Consider the following 18,743-nt stretch of genomic DNA (forward strand, 5'->3'; position numbering starts at 1 on the left):
GAACCCATATCTAGTACTTCTGCTGGCAGCTTGTTCCATATTAGCACCTCCCTTTGAGTGAAAAATTTCTCCCTCACATTCCCCTTAAATATTTCACCCTTCACCCTAAGCTTCAAATCTCTAGTTCTAGTCACATACAATCTGAGAGGGAAAACCCTGCTTGCATTCACCCTATCTATACTACTCTTAATTTTGCACAACTTTATAAGATCTCCCCTCATTCTCTTGTGCTTCCGGAAGTAAAGTCCCAAAGTATTCAACCTTTCCCTTATAACTCAGGTCCTCAAGTCCTGACAACAGCAACATCCTTGTAAATTTTCTCTGCACTCTTTCAATTTTATTAATATCTTTCCTATAGGTAGGTGACCAGAGCTGCATCCAAAAGAGCTGATTGGATTCACGTTCTCCTAGTACTGCAGTTTGATCAGCACTATTTCCCATAACCCTGCAGATAAATTCCTCTCTAATGCTGGGGGAGCTCCCGTTGGAAGACAGATTGATTGCTTCCCCAGCCTTAGGGGCCAGTTAAACCCAGATCTCTGAGAAAAGTCATTATTTTTCTCATGTCACCTGTTTCACCTTTTTTCAAGATTTTAAAACAATTTTTCTATCTTTCTGCATCTCAGGAAGAACCCAAGAGTGATGGGTCTTCCACTCCTCCCTCTCATTTCAACTTGCCCAGAGGACTGCAAGCTAACCACTCTGAGCATAATGCTGGAGATATAACCAGAGACCTGTATTGTTGACCTCATGTGGGAGTTCAATTCTCACCATGCAAGATGAGGTATCTGAGTAATTAAATAAACCTGGACTAAACAAGTAGTCTCAGCAATGGTGAACATGAAAAGACTCGATTGCCATCCCACCCCGTCTGATTCACCACATCCTTAAGACCTACAGCATGCTTTTTCTCATCCAATCTCAGCATCAGATTGATTAGCACTGAAACATGTTGCGAAATGTGTTGTTTTGCAGCAGCAGTACAGTGCAAGAAATAAAAATTACAAGTTGAAAAAATAAGCAAACAGTGCAAAAAATAAATAATGAGGTAGTGTTCATGGACCATTCAGAAATCTGATGCTGGAGGGGAAGGTGGTGCTCCTAAATCACTGAGTGTGTGTCTTGAGGTTCCTGTGCCTCTTCCCCAATGAAAGTAATTCAAAGCAACCATGTCCTGGATGGTGAGCGTCTTTATTGACGAATGCTGCAGTCTTCACGCATCACCCTTTGAAGATGCCCTCAGTAGTATGGAAAAATGTGTCCATGATGCAGCCTCTTGATATCCTGTGTACCAGAGACTCCATACCAGGCAATGATGCAACCAGTCAGAATTCTCTCCACCGTACATCAGTAGAAATTTGTAAGAGCACTGCACTAAAAATTAACCTGAATCTGAATCGAGTATAATGTTCCGGGATAACATAACCAGGCTCATCTTTTCCAACGTTGGGGACTGGTGGAATGTCAGCACATATTGAGTGACACTTGGTCTTTGCAAACTAGACACTATGCTCTGCTTAATTCAGTCACAAATCATGGTTTTCCAGTCTGAATAATTAAGTCTATGCTCCTTGCTTTCTGAAGCCACCAACTTCACTATCAGCTTCGTTATCCCTCTGCCAGTCTTTTAGGTTCTCTGTAGTGACAGTCAGCCAATGTTCAGAGAAAAATGCCAGTATGTCTTTGGTGCATCTGACCGTGAATGCTTAAGATCCACCCAGGACCCAGGAAAGGTGGGTGGTGGTTGGTCTTGGCCAGTTTTATTGCTACACTGCTCTATCTACAGGGGTGCTGTACAGCTTGGATCTGACACGGTTCAAACCAGAAGTCAATCCTCCAATCTGCCATCATGGCCTTTCTAGTCACACTCATATCAGGTGAATTGTACTGCTGCTGCTAAGTTAATAAATTTCACAGCATATGCCGGTGATAATAAACTTGATTCTGATTCCGAATATACTTCATGTTCATTCCGATGAATCCTACCATAATACTCAACATCAAGGCAGACTTACCCTTAAAAATATGACAGATTAAATATTGGTCAATAATTATTCACAAATACAAGCTGGATGCGTCTCAGGAGATTCTGCAATCTGCACATGTCAGCAGTACAGTGAGAGTTAAAATTGTCATCACTGTATGCATCAGGAGCCTGTTCCTTACCTTATGTTAGAGAAAAAGGCTAAGGAATGAAGTCCCGAGAACCTGAGTTGTGATTGGTTGTAACAGAGCAAAGATCACATTAAACAGAGAGAAAAAGATTGCAAGAAACATAAATGGAAGTGAGGCTGGTCGTTTGACTGCTTTTGCCTGTTTCACCATTCAATATGAAAATTTATATTAATTATTATTAACATTATGGCCAATCTCATACCTCAATACAAGTTTCCTGTACTGGCTGAATCCGTGAATTGAATTAACAACAGAAGAAGACATGTGTAGATAATTTACCTCATCTGTCTGTGTCCCCATGAAACCTCCCTGCATCCTCCTCACGATCCACATAACCACTCAGCTTTGTACTATAAATTTGGATGTAGTACACTTGGTCCAACATCTAAATTGTTGCTGTGGACTATGGATAGATGGTGTTGATAATCTGATCACATTGGCTTGCCATTAATCATAGTCACTTAGCAGACTAGCCTCGGTACCACATTGTAATTTGGTAATCTTAAGTGGCACTTCAAAGGCATTCTGAAAGTCCAGATACACTGCAGGATTAGCTGCTGGTGTTAGACATATGAAAGAGTGCCAGCTGCCAGTTTTACTCAACTCTACATATCTTTACTAGAATTACATGCGAGGAGACAAGTGTAGTGGCAGCCAGTAATCTCAGACCCAATTATCAACAGCGACCACTGACGAATTTCTCTCCCTTTTAAGACTGTTTGCAGATCTGGAATTGATCTTGTTGCACAGCTAACAATGGCTAGAATGGTGTTCACCAGGGAGAGTTCTGTATTTTAGAGAATGCAAAACTAAACGTCTATTACTGCATGTATGAAATCCAATATGAAATTAAGGAGACGCTACCTTATTTAAATTTGCTATGATATTAACTTCCACAAAAAGCTTGAATGTAGCTGGGACTGCTGCGATCTCCCAGATCTAATGGTTTCACAGAGCAATGCAGGAGAAAAGAATCACAGGATCCATGGAAAGGAATGAGTTCTGTTCATTCCAACTTTGAGAGATTGTATGAAGATGACCTGATCTTTTTCCGTCCACATGGCATTGTGAACTTGGCTATTTGGGACAAGTGGTGGGAGAGGGCAGCTGGGGCTGAGGTCTGCATTTATAGCCATTCGTCAATCTTATAATCAAAATAGTGCATTCAAAGCAGGCAAATAAAGGGTTCCTAAATAATTGCTCACTGTCAAAAACAACTTAACTGTTGGGTTACAAACTCTGACTTCCTTTAAACATTAATTTCATACTTAACAACTGTAAAGGCAGGAGTCACTAAGGTATAGGAACACAAGAGACTACAGAACGGTGGACTCGGCCCAATCCGTCATGGGTACAGTTATCCCTACCACTGAGGACATCTACAAGAGGTGATGTCTCAGGAAATCGACGTCCATTATTAAGACCCTCAACGACCAGGCCATGCCCTCTGCTTGATGCTACCATCAGGCATGAGGTACAGAAACGTGAAGAACCACACGTCAAGTTCAACAACAGCTTCTTCTCCACTGCCATCAGGTTCTTGAACAAACTCCAACACGCGACCTCAGACTATATTTCTGTTTTCTCTCTTTCAACATGCACTAATGTCATTATGTTTATTTTTTTGGCAAGTTATGCATAATTTAATTTAAATGTATGTTAGCTTATGCTTGACAAATTTCTAATGTACTGTGCTGCTGCTGTAAAAAGCTAATTTTCATGGCATTTACTGTATATTCTGTGCCAACGAGAATGAATTTAAGAAGTCAGAGAAAGTTCACAGACCTGTCTGCTTTGATGCTTGCAGTGTCTGTCCATTACAGAAGGCTCCGTGACCTTTTCTGCCCGTGTATAACTTCTCTTCAACACAGTTATAGATTACACCCAGCTCAAGCTAAAGAAGAACAGTGGAGGAGAAATGTCTTCATCACTCTGGTCAATTCAGCAATACAAATAGATCACAAATCAGCAAAGAAACAAGAGATATAGGAACTATTCTCAAAGACAACAATTACAACTTTCATTTATACAGCACCCTTATGTTGCAAAATGACCCAAGGTATTTCATTGGAGTTTATCAAGCAAAAACTGACTCCTAAGAACCCTTATGGGGGCAACAAAATTCTGGACAAACACAGTAAATTTTAGGTTGCATCCTAAAAGAACTGCAAACTAGGAAGCTTACAGAATGTGTCAGTGGTGATCAGATTCGGAGCAATTTTATTAGACTACATACAATGGGCAGAAACATGATGAAGAAAGGTTGAATACATTAGTTTTGTGTCAATTAGAGTTTACAGTTGAAGAGTTAATTGAAACATAAGATTTGTGTTAATGTGAAGACTGCAGATACTGAAGCTTGAAGCAATGAACAATCTGCTGAGAATGGGTCAAACAGCGTTTGTGAGAGTGAAGGAATTACTGACGTAATAATTGAAGGATGACTGGCAGGTTGAGCCAGGAAGGGACGAGTTGGGAGACAGAAGCAGGTGGATGATAGATGGGGGTAGAGAGAAGAAATGGAGGCAGACAGGCTGAGTATAGAGACCAGAAATGGGAGAGTAGAAGTACATTAGAGAAATGAGGGCTAGAGAAGATTATGGAGATGGGAAGGAGAAGGGTCATCATGGGATTTGATTTCTTAGAGAATTTTATTATTGAAGTTTTGCAGTCTGTATATACATCCTCAAGACTAATAGGTGAATGGGGAAATGCTGGTCAGGACATGGGCAGCAGCGTTTTGAATGAACTCATGCTCATTTTAGTTTAGAATAATTAGGCACCTAGCAAAGGGTGGGACAAGTTAAGGCTGAAGATATACATGGGGTTTTCAGCAGTAGAGAAGCTAAGGCACGGGCAGGATGTAGTCATGACACAGAAGTCAATGAACCCCCTTCAGCCCTGCAAGGCAATGTAAAGTAGCTTACACCCTGGAAATCTGTTGCACATGAGACAAGAAATATATCACACAGAATAAAATATGTGCAGTTTTTTACTGTTCTCACCATCTCTAGCTCTCTCTGGTAACTTGTAAATTGTAGCAGATGGGTAAGAGTCAGCCATTTACTGCTGAGTTCCCACCGTGCCATTTCCTACTCTGAGCAGTGATTAAATAATACCATCTCACCCCAACTTTCCTTCCCCTTCTCTTCTCCCTGATACCCGGCAAATTTTTCATACCCCTCCCCACATCAGGTCTCAGGAGCTCCTGTTACTAATAATACTTTTACATCAATCACTTTTAATCTAACATTTTCTCAATATTCACAGAAATACATCCAAGATTATTTTATGTTCTCTATGCATCATTACCTTTGTCAAATTATTCCTTGCTGTACTCCTTAATATAAAACTTGCCCAATTTTGTTGCTTCCAAATGCACCTCCTCACTTTAAGTCTGCTTTTCCCAGTGCGACAAAGATTTGACTACCATTCCAATGAGATTTGGAGATTAGCGAGGTGAATTTGTTCACTAAACTATCCGTTCAATTACACAGCAACTGCTAATTTAGTTAATTTTAAAAATCTGATTGTAAGCACGCAGCCATAACAAGTCAAGATGAAACAAATAATTTCAATAAAAACTCCGCAAATTCTGTACCCTCTGGGGAAGGAAACCTGCCATGTCTAATTGGTCTGGTCCATCAGTGATTACAGGCCCACAACTAAAGACCCTCTCAATGACCTAACAAGCCAATCACTAATGTTTAAAAGGCTCTGAACTCTTGGCCAACTTGAGTGCAGTGATGCATGATGGTAGCTCACTGCCAACCCTCAGGGACATTTGGTAGCTGTTCTACATCTCAAGAAGAATAATTTAAAAAGAATGTGGACATGCCCCATACCCTATCACTGGATATAACATGCTGTCAAGCTCCCAATTTGTGCTCTCCAAAACTTCTAACCACCCTTTTAACTATGTAGTCCTGGGCAACTACAGTCTTACCTTTCATCTGAGCTATCCCCTGTCTTCCTTGAGTAAACACTTGCTGTCTAGTGCCGGTGGCCTGCTCGTGGATACCATCTCCTGCAGGTCCATCCTTGTCTACTCTTCTTAATTGCTCTAGAAGCTGCCACCCAGGGTCTTATTCCTTGCTGCACTGCTGCCCTCGATCCCGATGGTCACAATTTCACGAAAGGCCTTTCCTCCTTCCTGTGGGACACTGTGTAGTTAGAAGTTCCTTGGGCCTGGCAATTCAAGGGACTCAACTGGTCATCACTTCAAGCAAACAGAGTCGATCTCAACACATTAATACGCCAAGGAGGCCTATATTCACCACGTAGTAGACATGATAAGCTTAAATTTATAATGGATATGTATGGCATAGAATTTTGAGTTTTCATTATTATGACTGGGACTTTTTGTGGGCCAGTTTTTCAACTCTGAATCACTAACTCTGCAGCACCTTGAAGAAACAGCTCACACTATCACCAATCCTTGATGATTCAGCATGTTTATTAATTGACCTTGGGTAAGGTGGAAAGTGGCAGTTATAAGCTCAATACAGAGGAATAAAATGGTCACCTTTCGTGGCCATGCAATGGTTCCACCCCTCCCCATACCCAGACAGAACAGCCTTGGTTAATTTAGGGGAATGGAACATGACTATTAGAACCCAGGAAAGGGTTAATATTTGAGGACAGGAATTTGGGGAAGGATTAGTAAATCAACCTGCAACAAGTGCTGAAGTTCGTTTGAACATGGAATTCGTTACCTCTTTGTTGATAGATAATCCAATAGAAACGGCTACCACTGGAGCTCTGAAAAAGAGTCAAGTGTTATAATTCTATTCTTAGAGAATTACAGCAGTTTACAATGCAATTAGAAAGTCTTTTGCTCCTTAAGTCCATGCTAATCATTAATAAAAGATGCTATTTAACCTAGTCCTTTTCCCAGCTCTCCTCCAGTCCTGCCTATGATTGAAGCCTTCTTCAAAGTCTCTTCTACTTTAAATACTCATCCATGTCTATCAGGTCTGATAGTTTCTGCCTTGTCAACACTTCCAGGCACAAACTTCCAGACTCCCTCTGCTCTCTGTCATTTTCTTCATCTCTCCTCCAAAAGTCCTTCCAATATGCTTAACCCATGAATGGAGTTCAGAAGAATGAGGGGGAGCTCACTGGAACCTACCAAATACTGAAAGGCCTGGATAGAGCAGTCATGGAGAGGACATTCTCATTAGTAGGAGGGTCTAGGGTCTAAAGGCACAGCCTCAGGATAAAGGGACATCCCTTTAAAACTGAAATGAAGAGGAATTACTTCAGTCACAGAGGGCATTGGTGGCCAAGTCATTGGGTGTATTTGAGGTTGGGGTTTATAGGTAAAGGGATGAAGGATTATGGGGAAAAGGCAGAAGGCTTTAAAAGAATCAGCAATGATTGAATGCTGCAGCAGTCTTGATGTGCTGATAACAAAATTCTCCTCCCATATCTTAAACAAACGTTCTGAATATTTCACTTTTAACCTCCCCCAAAAGAAAAATTAATGGCTGGATGGAAATGGGTTCATTTTTCCCCATCTATAAAATTTCACACTGGCAGTAAATGATAATCATTTTAATTTCTACCTTGGAGATAAGAAACTGAAGCAGGAGAAGGTCATTTGTCCCTTTGAGCCTGATCATGGCTGACCTTTTTCCTCATATCCTGTGACTTCTTCAAAAATTCCTCTCCATCCCCAGTGCTTTAAGAATGTTAACCCCACACATAGACCACTCACCAAATACTATTTGATTAGAGAATGGCTGGTCAGCAACATGGAGCTAGGAAGAATAATAAGAGTAAAGGTGTGGGTGGAAATAGTGGAAAAATGAAAGCAATGTATAGTTACAAGAAAAGAAAACAAAGATTTGCTGAGAAGTTATTGGCCACGGTAAAAGAAAATCAATGAGGCATTGCGACTGATGGATGTCAAACCTGTTTCCTGGCAGACTGCAAGTCAGCTTGTCATAAGCCTACACGTCCTTGAGTAAAGCATCAGCATAAATGACAAAATCTACACTTTCTTAAGAGAAACAGAGCTCAGGCCAGCCTTCTCCAGCAAAACTAAAATGTGACAGGGGTTCTCTTTACGTACTCCACAGCACAGAGCAACACTGCCATGAGACTCCATCTCAGTGTCAGAAAGATCACACTAGTCTATGACTTAGTTATTTCAAATATAATTGCATTTTTAGGAATGAATATTTCTCATTGTGGTTTTAATAACCAAATTAATTTTACCAAACACCCATATATATAAAAAAAACAAAATCGGAATTCCCAAACGGAACCAAAAGGTGGTTCAAGCCCAGCTTATGCCCAGTTATCAGCTTCCCTGATTAGGGAAACAGTTGCTTCCTGTTCAATCTACCCAGCGGTCTACTCCATTGAATATAACCTAACCCAGCCTCTCCCTTCCTGTAATCACTCTTCTCAATCTCTGATAATGTCACTAAGTATTATCAGCCTCTCATCCGGCTCCAACACAGCCTTCCTGTAACATGGTGACCAAAACTTCAACACAACTCCGGCTCTAGCTTAACCCTTGAATAAAACAGTTTGACCATGATCTTCCTGATCTTAAAATATTTTCTGGCTGGGTCTATAAAAGCAGCAATTCCATGGGCATTCTTGACTACTTTGACTTGCTGTCTTGCCCACCTATTGGCCATGCATACCAAGAACTCCTGCTCTTCCATCCTTTTCAATTCTCTACCATTTATTGCCTTTCCCTCTCCTCATTTGCCCTTTTCAAATGCATTACTTGAATCTTCTCCAACATGAATTCCACACGCCACTTGCCCACTCAAATGATCCATCCCACTGAATATTTCCTTCAACCTCACAATCACCACTTGATCTTTTTTTTTCTATTCAGCAAACTTCTAGATTGTGGACCCTGAATCATTGGCATATACCATGAACAGCGAAGTACCTGCCCAGCAGAACCTCACCGCAAACAGCCCACCAGTAACCAGAACTTCTTTGCTTCTGTCCCTGAGCCGATCTGGATCAGACTTTTCCCAGACTTAAATCCCTGATCAAACAATACATAAATTATAGAGCGGGGGGAGGGTTGTAAAGCTGGCAGAGGTGTTGAATAATGTCTTTTACCCAAAAGGTAACTGATCTGGAATTGTCTGCCTCCAAGAGATGGTGGAAACAGCATCAAACAAGCGGATCTTCCAAATCTTTCAAAAGGGAATTGGATAGGCATTTGAAGGGAAATAATTTGCAAGGCCAAGGTAAAGAATAGGAAAATGGGACTGACCACATTGGTTCTATATTGAGCTGTGTGAATCCACTGAGCCAACGGGCCTTCTGCGGTGTTACAGTTGTGAGTTTGTGATCCCCATGTACCCCATGGAGATTTTATTCCCCAAATTAGTCTGCTAAAAATCCATCTTAACTGTGTGAAATGTGCTTCTCTCATCAATCCTCCTTCTTACCTCTTCAATATTTCATAACAAGCTGGTTAGCTATGACCTTGCCTTAAATCAATGAGCTGGTGTGGAGTTATCTGTCGTATGCTGCCTCACAAAACATTTCTCTAAGCAAAAATCTTATAATAAACTCCATGAGACAACTTTCCTTTTTGAATATGCAATAATGACCTTATTTGGTTTTATCAAATCCAAAATTAGCATCAACAGTACTTTGGAAGAAACACTGAGATCTGGCTCTCTCTGTAACTGTAGCAATGCTGGACAGCCCCACTGCAGAAACCCCATGGGTGTTTCCCATACCGAGGGAAATGTGTACAGTTTCAAAGCCCATTTCCAAAGTTCCATTTGGGGATATAGTCAACTTCAAGGGAATTTGCTTTCAAAGTGAAATCCTTAATCCTCAGGTGTAAAAAAAAATGCACAGATGTTAGTTGTTTTACTACTGCCTTGTGCAGTGGGACTTAAGTTTTTCAATAGAATCAAGCTCATTGCAGCAAGACAAAATAAAACCACAAACGTGTTTTTGAAATTGGTTCCACTAGAACTTCAACTGAACTGAAGTAGGACTTAATGTGCATGCTCATGGAACCACATTTTTTACCCCAAGGGGTGATTCCTCTTGTTGCATTAGGTTTTAGTACCATTGCATCATCCAGTATCCTATGAAAAAGAAGTGAAATGTAAACTGTTGTAGATATCGTTTATACCCATGCACAAAGTTGCATGTTCCATCGATGGGGTCTATTATCCAGGTGGGATCATCAGTCAGAATGCACTTCTCACCTGCTGCAACCGATTCTTCTGCAATGAACCTGCAACAAGAAAGCAGATTCAATGAAAGAAAGTCCATCACGTGTTATGTATATTCATCCAGTTCTACAAACTGACTTGCATCAACTAGTAACTACTACAATTCTAAAAGATGTCGCTGATTAAGTGGCGACTATTTACTTGCAGCTCCGATAGGAATAATCAAATATTCCCGTTTAGGACAATTACAGCTGAAATCCAGTCACATCCGTGGGTACTTCAGTAAGCAACACCATTTTAAGATGTTTAAAAAAAAAATCTATCGATACTCAAAAATCGAAGGACCCCGGATGCAGATGGTTGTGAATGCAGATCCCCTTTTAGAAAATGGAAGCGGGGATGGTGTGGCGGTTTACAGGTACGATTGTAATGCTGTGGTCTTAGGTATACCACTCCCAGCTATCCTGTTGGTGAATGTACAGTCTCTGGAAAATAAAATTGAAGACCTCTGAGCAAGATTGCTGTTCCAGAGGGACATAAGGGACTTTGTGTTCTTTGCTTGATGGAAACATGGCCGTCCCTCGACATTTCCAGCACATGCTTCACCATTCCCCACAAAGGCATAGCAGCTCAGTCTTTTAAAAACAGAGGTGGTGAAGTATGCTTTATGATTAACTCATCATGGTGCACTGATGTGGCTGTTCAGTCTCAGTCCTGTTTACCTGATCTGGAAAATTTAGTAGTGAAATATCATCCTTTTTATCTGCTGAGGGAGTTTTCCATCATCATCCTGGTAGAGATGTACATTCCACCTCATTAACTGGGGGATTTCAACCGGGCCAGCTTGGAGAAGTCTCTGAACAACTACCACCAACATATCACATAAGGAACCAGAGAAGCCAGCACACCTGACCACTGTTTTACCACCATGAAGAATGCTTACTGTGTCATCCCACGCCTGCACTTTAGAAAGTCTGATCGCTCAGCTGTACTTCTCCCAGCATATAGGTAGAGGCTAAAGATTAAAACACGAGTGGTGAGGACCAAGAGGTATAGTCAAATGAGGCACAGGAGTGCATGTATGACTGCTCTAAGTTGGTGGGCTGGACAATATTCAGGAATTCAACTTCAAATGTGAATGAATAGACCACAATTTTGAATTAATTTGAATTTATTTAAATCTTACATCTGTCCCACAAAGTGAGGGAGTAAAAATCTTTCTGTTATGACTTTGTATCGATGTACAGACATGTGAATTTATAAGTCTAATGGCTTGCAGAAAGAAGCTGTCCCGTAGCCTGTTGGTCTTGGCTTTCATACTGTGGTACCGTTTGCCAGACGGAAGCAGCTGAAACAGTTTATGGTTGGGGTGACTGGTGTCCCTGATCTTCCAGGCCTTCTTTATGTACCTACCGCTGTAAGTGTCCTCAATAGAGGGACGTTCACATCCACAGATGCACTGGGCTGTCCCCGTACCACTCTTTGCAGTGCCCAGCAATCAAAGTTGGTGTAGTTCCCATACCAGGTGGTGATACAGCCAGTCAGGATGCTCTCAATGGTGTCCTGCAGAAGGTCTTGAGGATTTGGGGGCTCATGCCGAACTTCTTCAGTCACCTGAGGTGGAAGAGACGCTGTTGTGCTTTTTTTTGCCACACAGCCGGTGTGTATAGTCACCAACTTAGACCTCAAGACCATAAGACATAAGAGCAGAATTAGCCATTTGGTCTGCTCCTGCTAAAGTCTGCTCCACCATTCAATCATGGCTGATCCTTTCTTTCCCTCCTCAGCCCTACACCCCAGCCTTCTTCCCATAACCTTTAAGGCTCTGCCTTAAATACACCCAATGACCTGTCCTTCACAACTGCCTGTGGTAACAAATTCCACAAATTCACCACCCTCTGTCTAAAGAAATTTCTTCGCATCTTTGTTTTAAAATGGATGCCCCGCTATCCTGAGGCTGTACCCTCTTGTCCTAGACTCTCCCACCATGGGAAACATCCTTTCCACATCTACTCTATCTAGGCCTTTCAACATTCGAAAGGTTTCAATGAGATCCTCCCTCATTCTTCTGAATTCCAGTGAGTACAGGCCCAGAGCCATCAATGTTCTTCGTATGATAACCCTTTTATTCCTAGAATCATCCTTCTGAACCTCCTCTAGACCCTCTCCAATGCCAGCACATCTTTTCTGAGATGAGAGGCCCAAAACTGTTCACAATATTCAAGGTGAGGCCTCAGCATCACATCATCCTTGCTCTTTTATTCTAGACCTCTTGAAATGAATGCTAACATGGCATTTGCCTCCCTCACCACCGACTCAACCTGCAAGTTAACCTTCAGGGTGTTCTGCACAAGGACTCACAAGTCCCTCTGCAACTCAGGTTCTTGCATTTTCTCCCCGTTTAGAAAACAGTCTGCACATTTATTTCCATGCATGACTATGCATTTTCCAACATTATATTTCATTTGCCACTTTCTTGCCCATTCTCCTAATCTGACTAAGTCTTTCTGCATCCTACCTGTTTCCTAAACCCTACCTGCCCCTCCACCAATCTTTGCATCATCTGCAAACATGGCAACAAAGCCATCCATTCCATTATCTAAATCATTGATATACATCATATAAAGCAGTCCCAACACCAACCCCTGCGGAACACCACTAGTCACTGGCAGCCAACCAGATCCTTTTATTTCCACTCGCTGCCTCCTACCAACCAGCTAATGCTCTAACCATGCCAGTAACTTCCCTGAAATACCTTGGGCTCCTAACTTGGTAAGTAGCCTCATGTGTGGCACCTTGTCAAGGGCCTTCTGAAAGTCCAAATATACAACATCCACTGCATTCCCTTTATCTATCCTTTGTGTAATCTTCTCAAAGAATTCCAACAGGTTCGTCAGGCAAGATTTTCCCTTAAGGAAACCATTTTCCCTATAGGACTTTGTCCTATATTATCCTGTGTCACCAAGTACTCCATAATCTCATCCTTAACAATTGATTCCAACATCTTCCCCACCACTGAGATCAGGTTTTATCCAGACTTGTTTGGATGAGTGAGTGCTTTTGAGAATGTACCAGACATAGCCAAACCAAATCCGTGGATGAAACAGGAGATTCATAGTCTGCTGAGGGATAAATCTGTGGCATTCAAGACTAGTGATCCAATACTATAAAAGTAGTCCAGGTACAACCTTTGAAAGGCTATTTTAAGAGCAAAAAAACCCAATTCTGATTGAGGTTAGAGATGGCATCAGAGGCATGTCAACTCTGGTAGAGGTTGCAGCCCATTACTTACTAAAAAGCAAAACCTAACATCACAAATGGCTGTGATGGTTCACTCCCAGATGAGCTCAACATATTTTATGTACATTATGAAAGGAAGAATAAACTGCACTTGTGCAAAGCCCTGTAGCGTCGGGTGACATTGTGATCTCTGCCTCGTAGATAGATAAAAGAACATCTTTCAAGAGGGTAAACCCTCGCAAGGTGCGAGGTCCTGATGGTGTACCAGGTAAGGCTCTGAAAACCTGTGTCTACCAACTGGAGAAGTGTTCAAGGACATCTTCAATCTCTCATTGCTTCAGTCGGAGGTTCCTACTTGCTTCAAAAGGGTGACAATGATACCATTGCCCAAGAAGAGCAGGGTGAGCTGCCTCAATGACTATTGCCCAGTTGACTCACATGTACTATCATGAAGTTTTTGAGATATCGGTCATGACTAGAATCAACTCCTGCCTAAGCAAGGAGCTGGACCCGCTGCAGTTTGCCTATTGCCACAATAGGTCTACAGTGGATGCATTCTCACTGGCTCTCCACTCGGCCTTGGGTCACCTGGGCAAAATTAATAACTATGTCAGGCTGCTGTTTATTGATTACAGCTCAGCATTTAACACAATCATTCCCTCAGTTCTAAACAACAAGCTCCAAAACCTGGGCCTCTGTATATCCATCTGTAACTCAATTATTGACTTCCTCACTGGAAGACCACACTCAATGTGGATCAAAGACAGCATCTCTTCCTCACCGACAATCAACACTACCACACCTCAAGGTTGTGTGCTTAGCCCACTGCTCTACTCTCTCTACACTCATGAGTGTGTGGACAGACTCAGCTCAAATGACATCTATAAATTTGCCAATGACACAACTGTTGTTGGCAGAATTTCAGATAGTCCTGAGGCGGCATACAGGTGTGAGGTTGAGTGGTGTCACAGCAACAACCTTGCACTCAATCTCAGTAAGACCAAGGAATTGATTGCGGAATTCAGGACGGAGAAGTCGAGGAACACACACCAATTTTCATCAAGGGATCAGCAGTGAAAAGGGTGAGCAGTTTCAAGTTCCTAGGTGCCAACATCTCTGAAGATCTATCCTGGGTCCATCATATTGATGCAATTACAAAGGAGGCACGACAGCTGCCATATTGCATTAGGAGTTTGAGAAGACTTACTACGTCACCAAAGGCACTCAAATTTTACAAATGTACCGTGGAGCGCACTAACTGGTTGCATCACTGTTTGGTATAGAGGGACCCTTGCATGGGATTGGAAGAAGCTCAAGTTAGTTGTAAACTCAGCCAGCTCCATTATGGACACTAGCCTCCCCGGCATCGAAGTCACCTTCAAAAAGACATGTCCTAATAAGGTGGTATCCACCATTAAGGATCTTCATCAGCCAGGACATGACCTCTTCTCATTGCCACCATTGAGATGGTGGTACAGTGCCCCAAGACTCACACTCAATGTTTCAAGAACAGCTTCTTCCCCTCCGCCATCAGATTTATGAATGGACAATGAGTCCTTGAAAACTACCTAACAATTTTTTCCTCTTTTTGTACTCTTACTTAATTTGTTTTTAATGTATACTTATTATTGTAGTTCATAGTTTTTTTTTATTATGTATTATAATGTACTGCTGCTGCAAAAAAAAAAACAAATTTCACGACATACGCCAGTGTTATTAAAACTTATTCTGATTCTGATTGCATAGCTCAACTTGTTAAGACTGAATGGATCAATGGGACAGCATCTCAGATGAAAATTACTCCTCTTTAGACTTTTCTTCTTGCTGAATTGAGACTACTCTCTGAATGCTCCAGTATGCAGGATAGCAAGAGGCTGCAGAGGGTTGTAGATTCAACCAGCATAATTACAGGCACAACCCCTCCCCACCATTGAGGACATCTTCAAAAGGCAGTGCCTTAAGAAGGCCCATCCATCATCAACGACCCTCACCATCTGGGACGTGCCCTCTTCTCATTACTACTACCAGGAGCCTGAAGAGCTTCATTCAACATTTCAGAAACAGCATCTTCCCCTCTGATTTCTGAACAGTCCTTGAACACAAACCAATTATTCCTTTTTTGTACGTTTATTTATTTTGGAATTTATAGCAATTTTATGTCTGCAAACATAAAAATTTTGCATCAGTGATAATAAACCTGATTCTAATTCCCAAGTCAAGCTAGAGTTCTAAAATATTAATTAAAAACATGCTAATCATGAGGGATTCTTATACAGAGACGCAGGAATCTCTACTTCTTTCCCTTTTCAAGTGCTTTTCTATATGCTCACTTTTCAGGATCTGTGTGTTCTTGGCAAGACTAGCATTTATTGAACCCCCATTATTGCTGTTGAGGTGGTGTTGGTGAACCACTTTCTAAAGCAGCTGCAGTCATATATTTCTCATTCATCTCACACATTTGGAGGCAGCTATTCGGCCCATCAAGTTTACGATGGCTCTTCCGACAGGCTAATTCCCCCCCACCTGTTTGCTGTAACCTGTACTTTCTCACATTTCTATCAACACCCTCTCCACTAACAAATTCTTCTACCATTCAACTATACTATGAATAATTTATAGTAACCAATTAACCTACCAAATGGCACATCTTTTAAGATTTGGTAGGAAAACCAAGTACCAAGAGAAAATACAAACAATCACAGTGTGTTCCATCATTTAAACCTAGTACTGAAAGATTGAAAACATTTCCAAATTGGGATAGTGTGTGACTGTGATGGGACCTGTAGGTAGTGGTGACCTTTATCCTTTGTCCTTTCTACTGGTGGTAGAAGTCAAGGGCTTGGCTCACAGCTCCTGCTGTAGTAAACTGGGCAAGTTACTGCAGTGTGTTTCATACACAATACACATCAATCCAGTTGCAGAGCAAATAAATCTTTAAGGTGGTGGCCAGGGTACAAAGTTCAAAAGTTCTAAGTAAACTTATTATCAAAGTACATACAGTATTTGTCATCATATACAACCAGGAAAATGTATCTCAGTGTTGTAACTTGTGACATTTTTTGATCTGATAATAAACTTTACTTTGAACTTTGAAAATGCAGTGCAGTGCAATAGAAATCTACAGGCTGTTAGTGGCAGTAAACACATAATACCATTGTGGTCATGCACTATACTCTACCTTTGGCAAGCAGTAATTCACTTCCACTGTAGCCAATTTCCCTATAGTGATTTACAACACAGCGATGAATTTCCAACGTTGGTGCAATCCAGGCAAATTTTTAAACACTAATGATTCACTACCAAAATACTTTTTATTGGTGAAGACACAAGACACAAGACACTACAGGTGGTGGAATATGGAGCAAAAAAACAAATGGCTCGAGGAACCCTGTGGGTAGGTAGCATCCAATGGAGGATATGGACTGCTGATGTTTCACGTTGAGGCCCTGCACCTGGACCATTAACTCCCCTGTATTTGTGCTTCCTGTTGGCTTATAATTCTGTCTACTGGAGGTAGCCTTGTGTACTTAGTCCCATCATCAGGAGTCAAAAATCAAGAAATCCCATCAACTGTGCATGTATGAAAAGGCTATTTAAGAAGCATTCATTTTCTTTTGTATTCATATGTAAAAGAATTTTGTAGTAAGAAATTGGTGAATCTAGAGGAATAAAATTATCAAATGGTTCAGTAAGCTTTGTAGATTCATTCTCATGTGAATTTTAAAACTATTTTTGAAGGCAGATGACTATACACTCTTTAACATGGCTTGTTAAACTGTATTTATAAAATTGCACGTGAAAATGTCCTGGTCGTTCCCAAGGCTGATAGTCAATCCACCATCCAAATATAAAATGAGTCCATATGAAGGGTCTAGAATGTTGATTGCTCATTGACCTCCACAGATGCTGCCTGGCCCACTGAGATCCTCCAGCACTTTGTGAGATCCTCCAAATATAGGCTTTCACTTTTGGAGATTCATCAAATTTTTCATTTGGAGCTGAGGCCTTACTCCATGCTTCAGAGTCAAGGTTGAAGAGTTAAACTAGATAGGATTAGATTAGCTTTATTTGTCACAGGTACAACGAAACATATGGTGGAAGGCTTCATCTGCATCAAATCAGTGAAGATTATGCTGGATAGCCCACAAGTGTCACCATGCTTCTGACATTAACACAGCATGCCCACACTCACTGATGTACATTTTTGGAATGTAGGAGGAAACTGGAACATGTGGAGAAACCCATAGTGTCACAGGGAGAAGGTACAATATCCCCACAGACAGCGGTGGGAATCGAACCCCAATCTTAAGGCTAGCGCCATAAAGGATGGTGCTAACCACTATGCTATCATGCCACCTGTAAGAGCAAGATATCTATTCATACAAGCAAGAACCAGCCACTAGGCTATTTCTACAAGTAACCAGTAATCAGTTTTGAAATTACAAGGACTGCTGCTTAGGCAAATACCATTGTCTGTGAAGGCAGCAGATGACCATCTCACAGAGAGAGAGATATTGAAAATTAGAACAAATGTGATATGACCATGAGACATTCTTATATGCATAGGCCAAATGTACAAGTACTATCTTAGGACCACAGGTTAATTGGATCACATCAAAACCCCAGTTACTACTACACCAAGTATGACATTCATTGTTGGGGGACTCAATAGGTATAAAGAAGTCTTGTGGTTTAATTCCAGGATTAAAGGCACTGCAGGCTATAGGTTGGCTATTTTCCCACATGGAAACCCAAGAATAGTTGTAATCCAATTTGTCCTTTCAATCAATACCTGGGTATCCGTGTATCCAAAGAGCTAACCTTCACAAAGCTGTACTAAAAGACTGATGCTTTGGGTGTCTGTGTTTCATCCTCAGAAGCTTTAGTTTAGACTAATGCTGCAAACTGCCATGTCTCAACATGGATGCTTCAATAGTTAAAGATGATCTAGCTACTGAAGATGTGTTCCCATTATAAATGTACTTGTCCATGCCCAAAGCTTTAAAGGAAAGCAAGTCATTGTGAACTCGCATTTGATCACCTGCCTTTTTTAATAAAAAGGATAAAAACAATACATTTGAGTTTTGGGGAGATTCTTCCCCCTATAATCCCAGTACACTTGCTTGTACTGAATAAAGGCCTATTACATTC

General features: G+C 41.3%; 1 protein-coding gene across 1 annotated transcript in view; it reads right to left on the reverse strand.

Moving 5' to 3' along the window:
- impa2 (inositol monophosphatase 2) overlaps positions 1–18,743 on the reverse strand; it is a 45,516-nt gene that overhangs the window by 14,459 nt on the left and 12,314 nt on the right. Inside the window, exons 3-5 of the mRNA XM_072258773.1 lie at positions 10,310–10,414; positions 6,891–6,936; positions 3,961–4,069 (exon numbers count right to left, since the gene is read on the reverse strand). Coding sequence (XP_072114874.1) covers positions 3,961–4,069; positions 6,891–6,936; positions 10,310–10,414 — 260 coding nt within the window. The remainder of the gene's footprint in view (positions 1–3,960; positions 4,070–6,890; positions 6,937–10,309; positions 10,415–18,743) is intronic.

The sequence above is a fragment of the Mobula birostris genome, chromosome 1 (assembly GCF_030028105.1).
Source record: "Mobula birostris isolate sMobBir1 chromosome 1, sMobBir1.hap1, whole genome shotgun sequence".
In the NCBI taxonomy this organism is placed as follows: Eukaryota; Metazoa; Chordata; class Chondrichthyes; order Myliobatiformes; family Myliobatidae; genus Mobula; species Mobula birostris.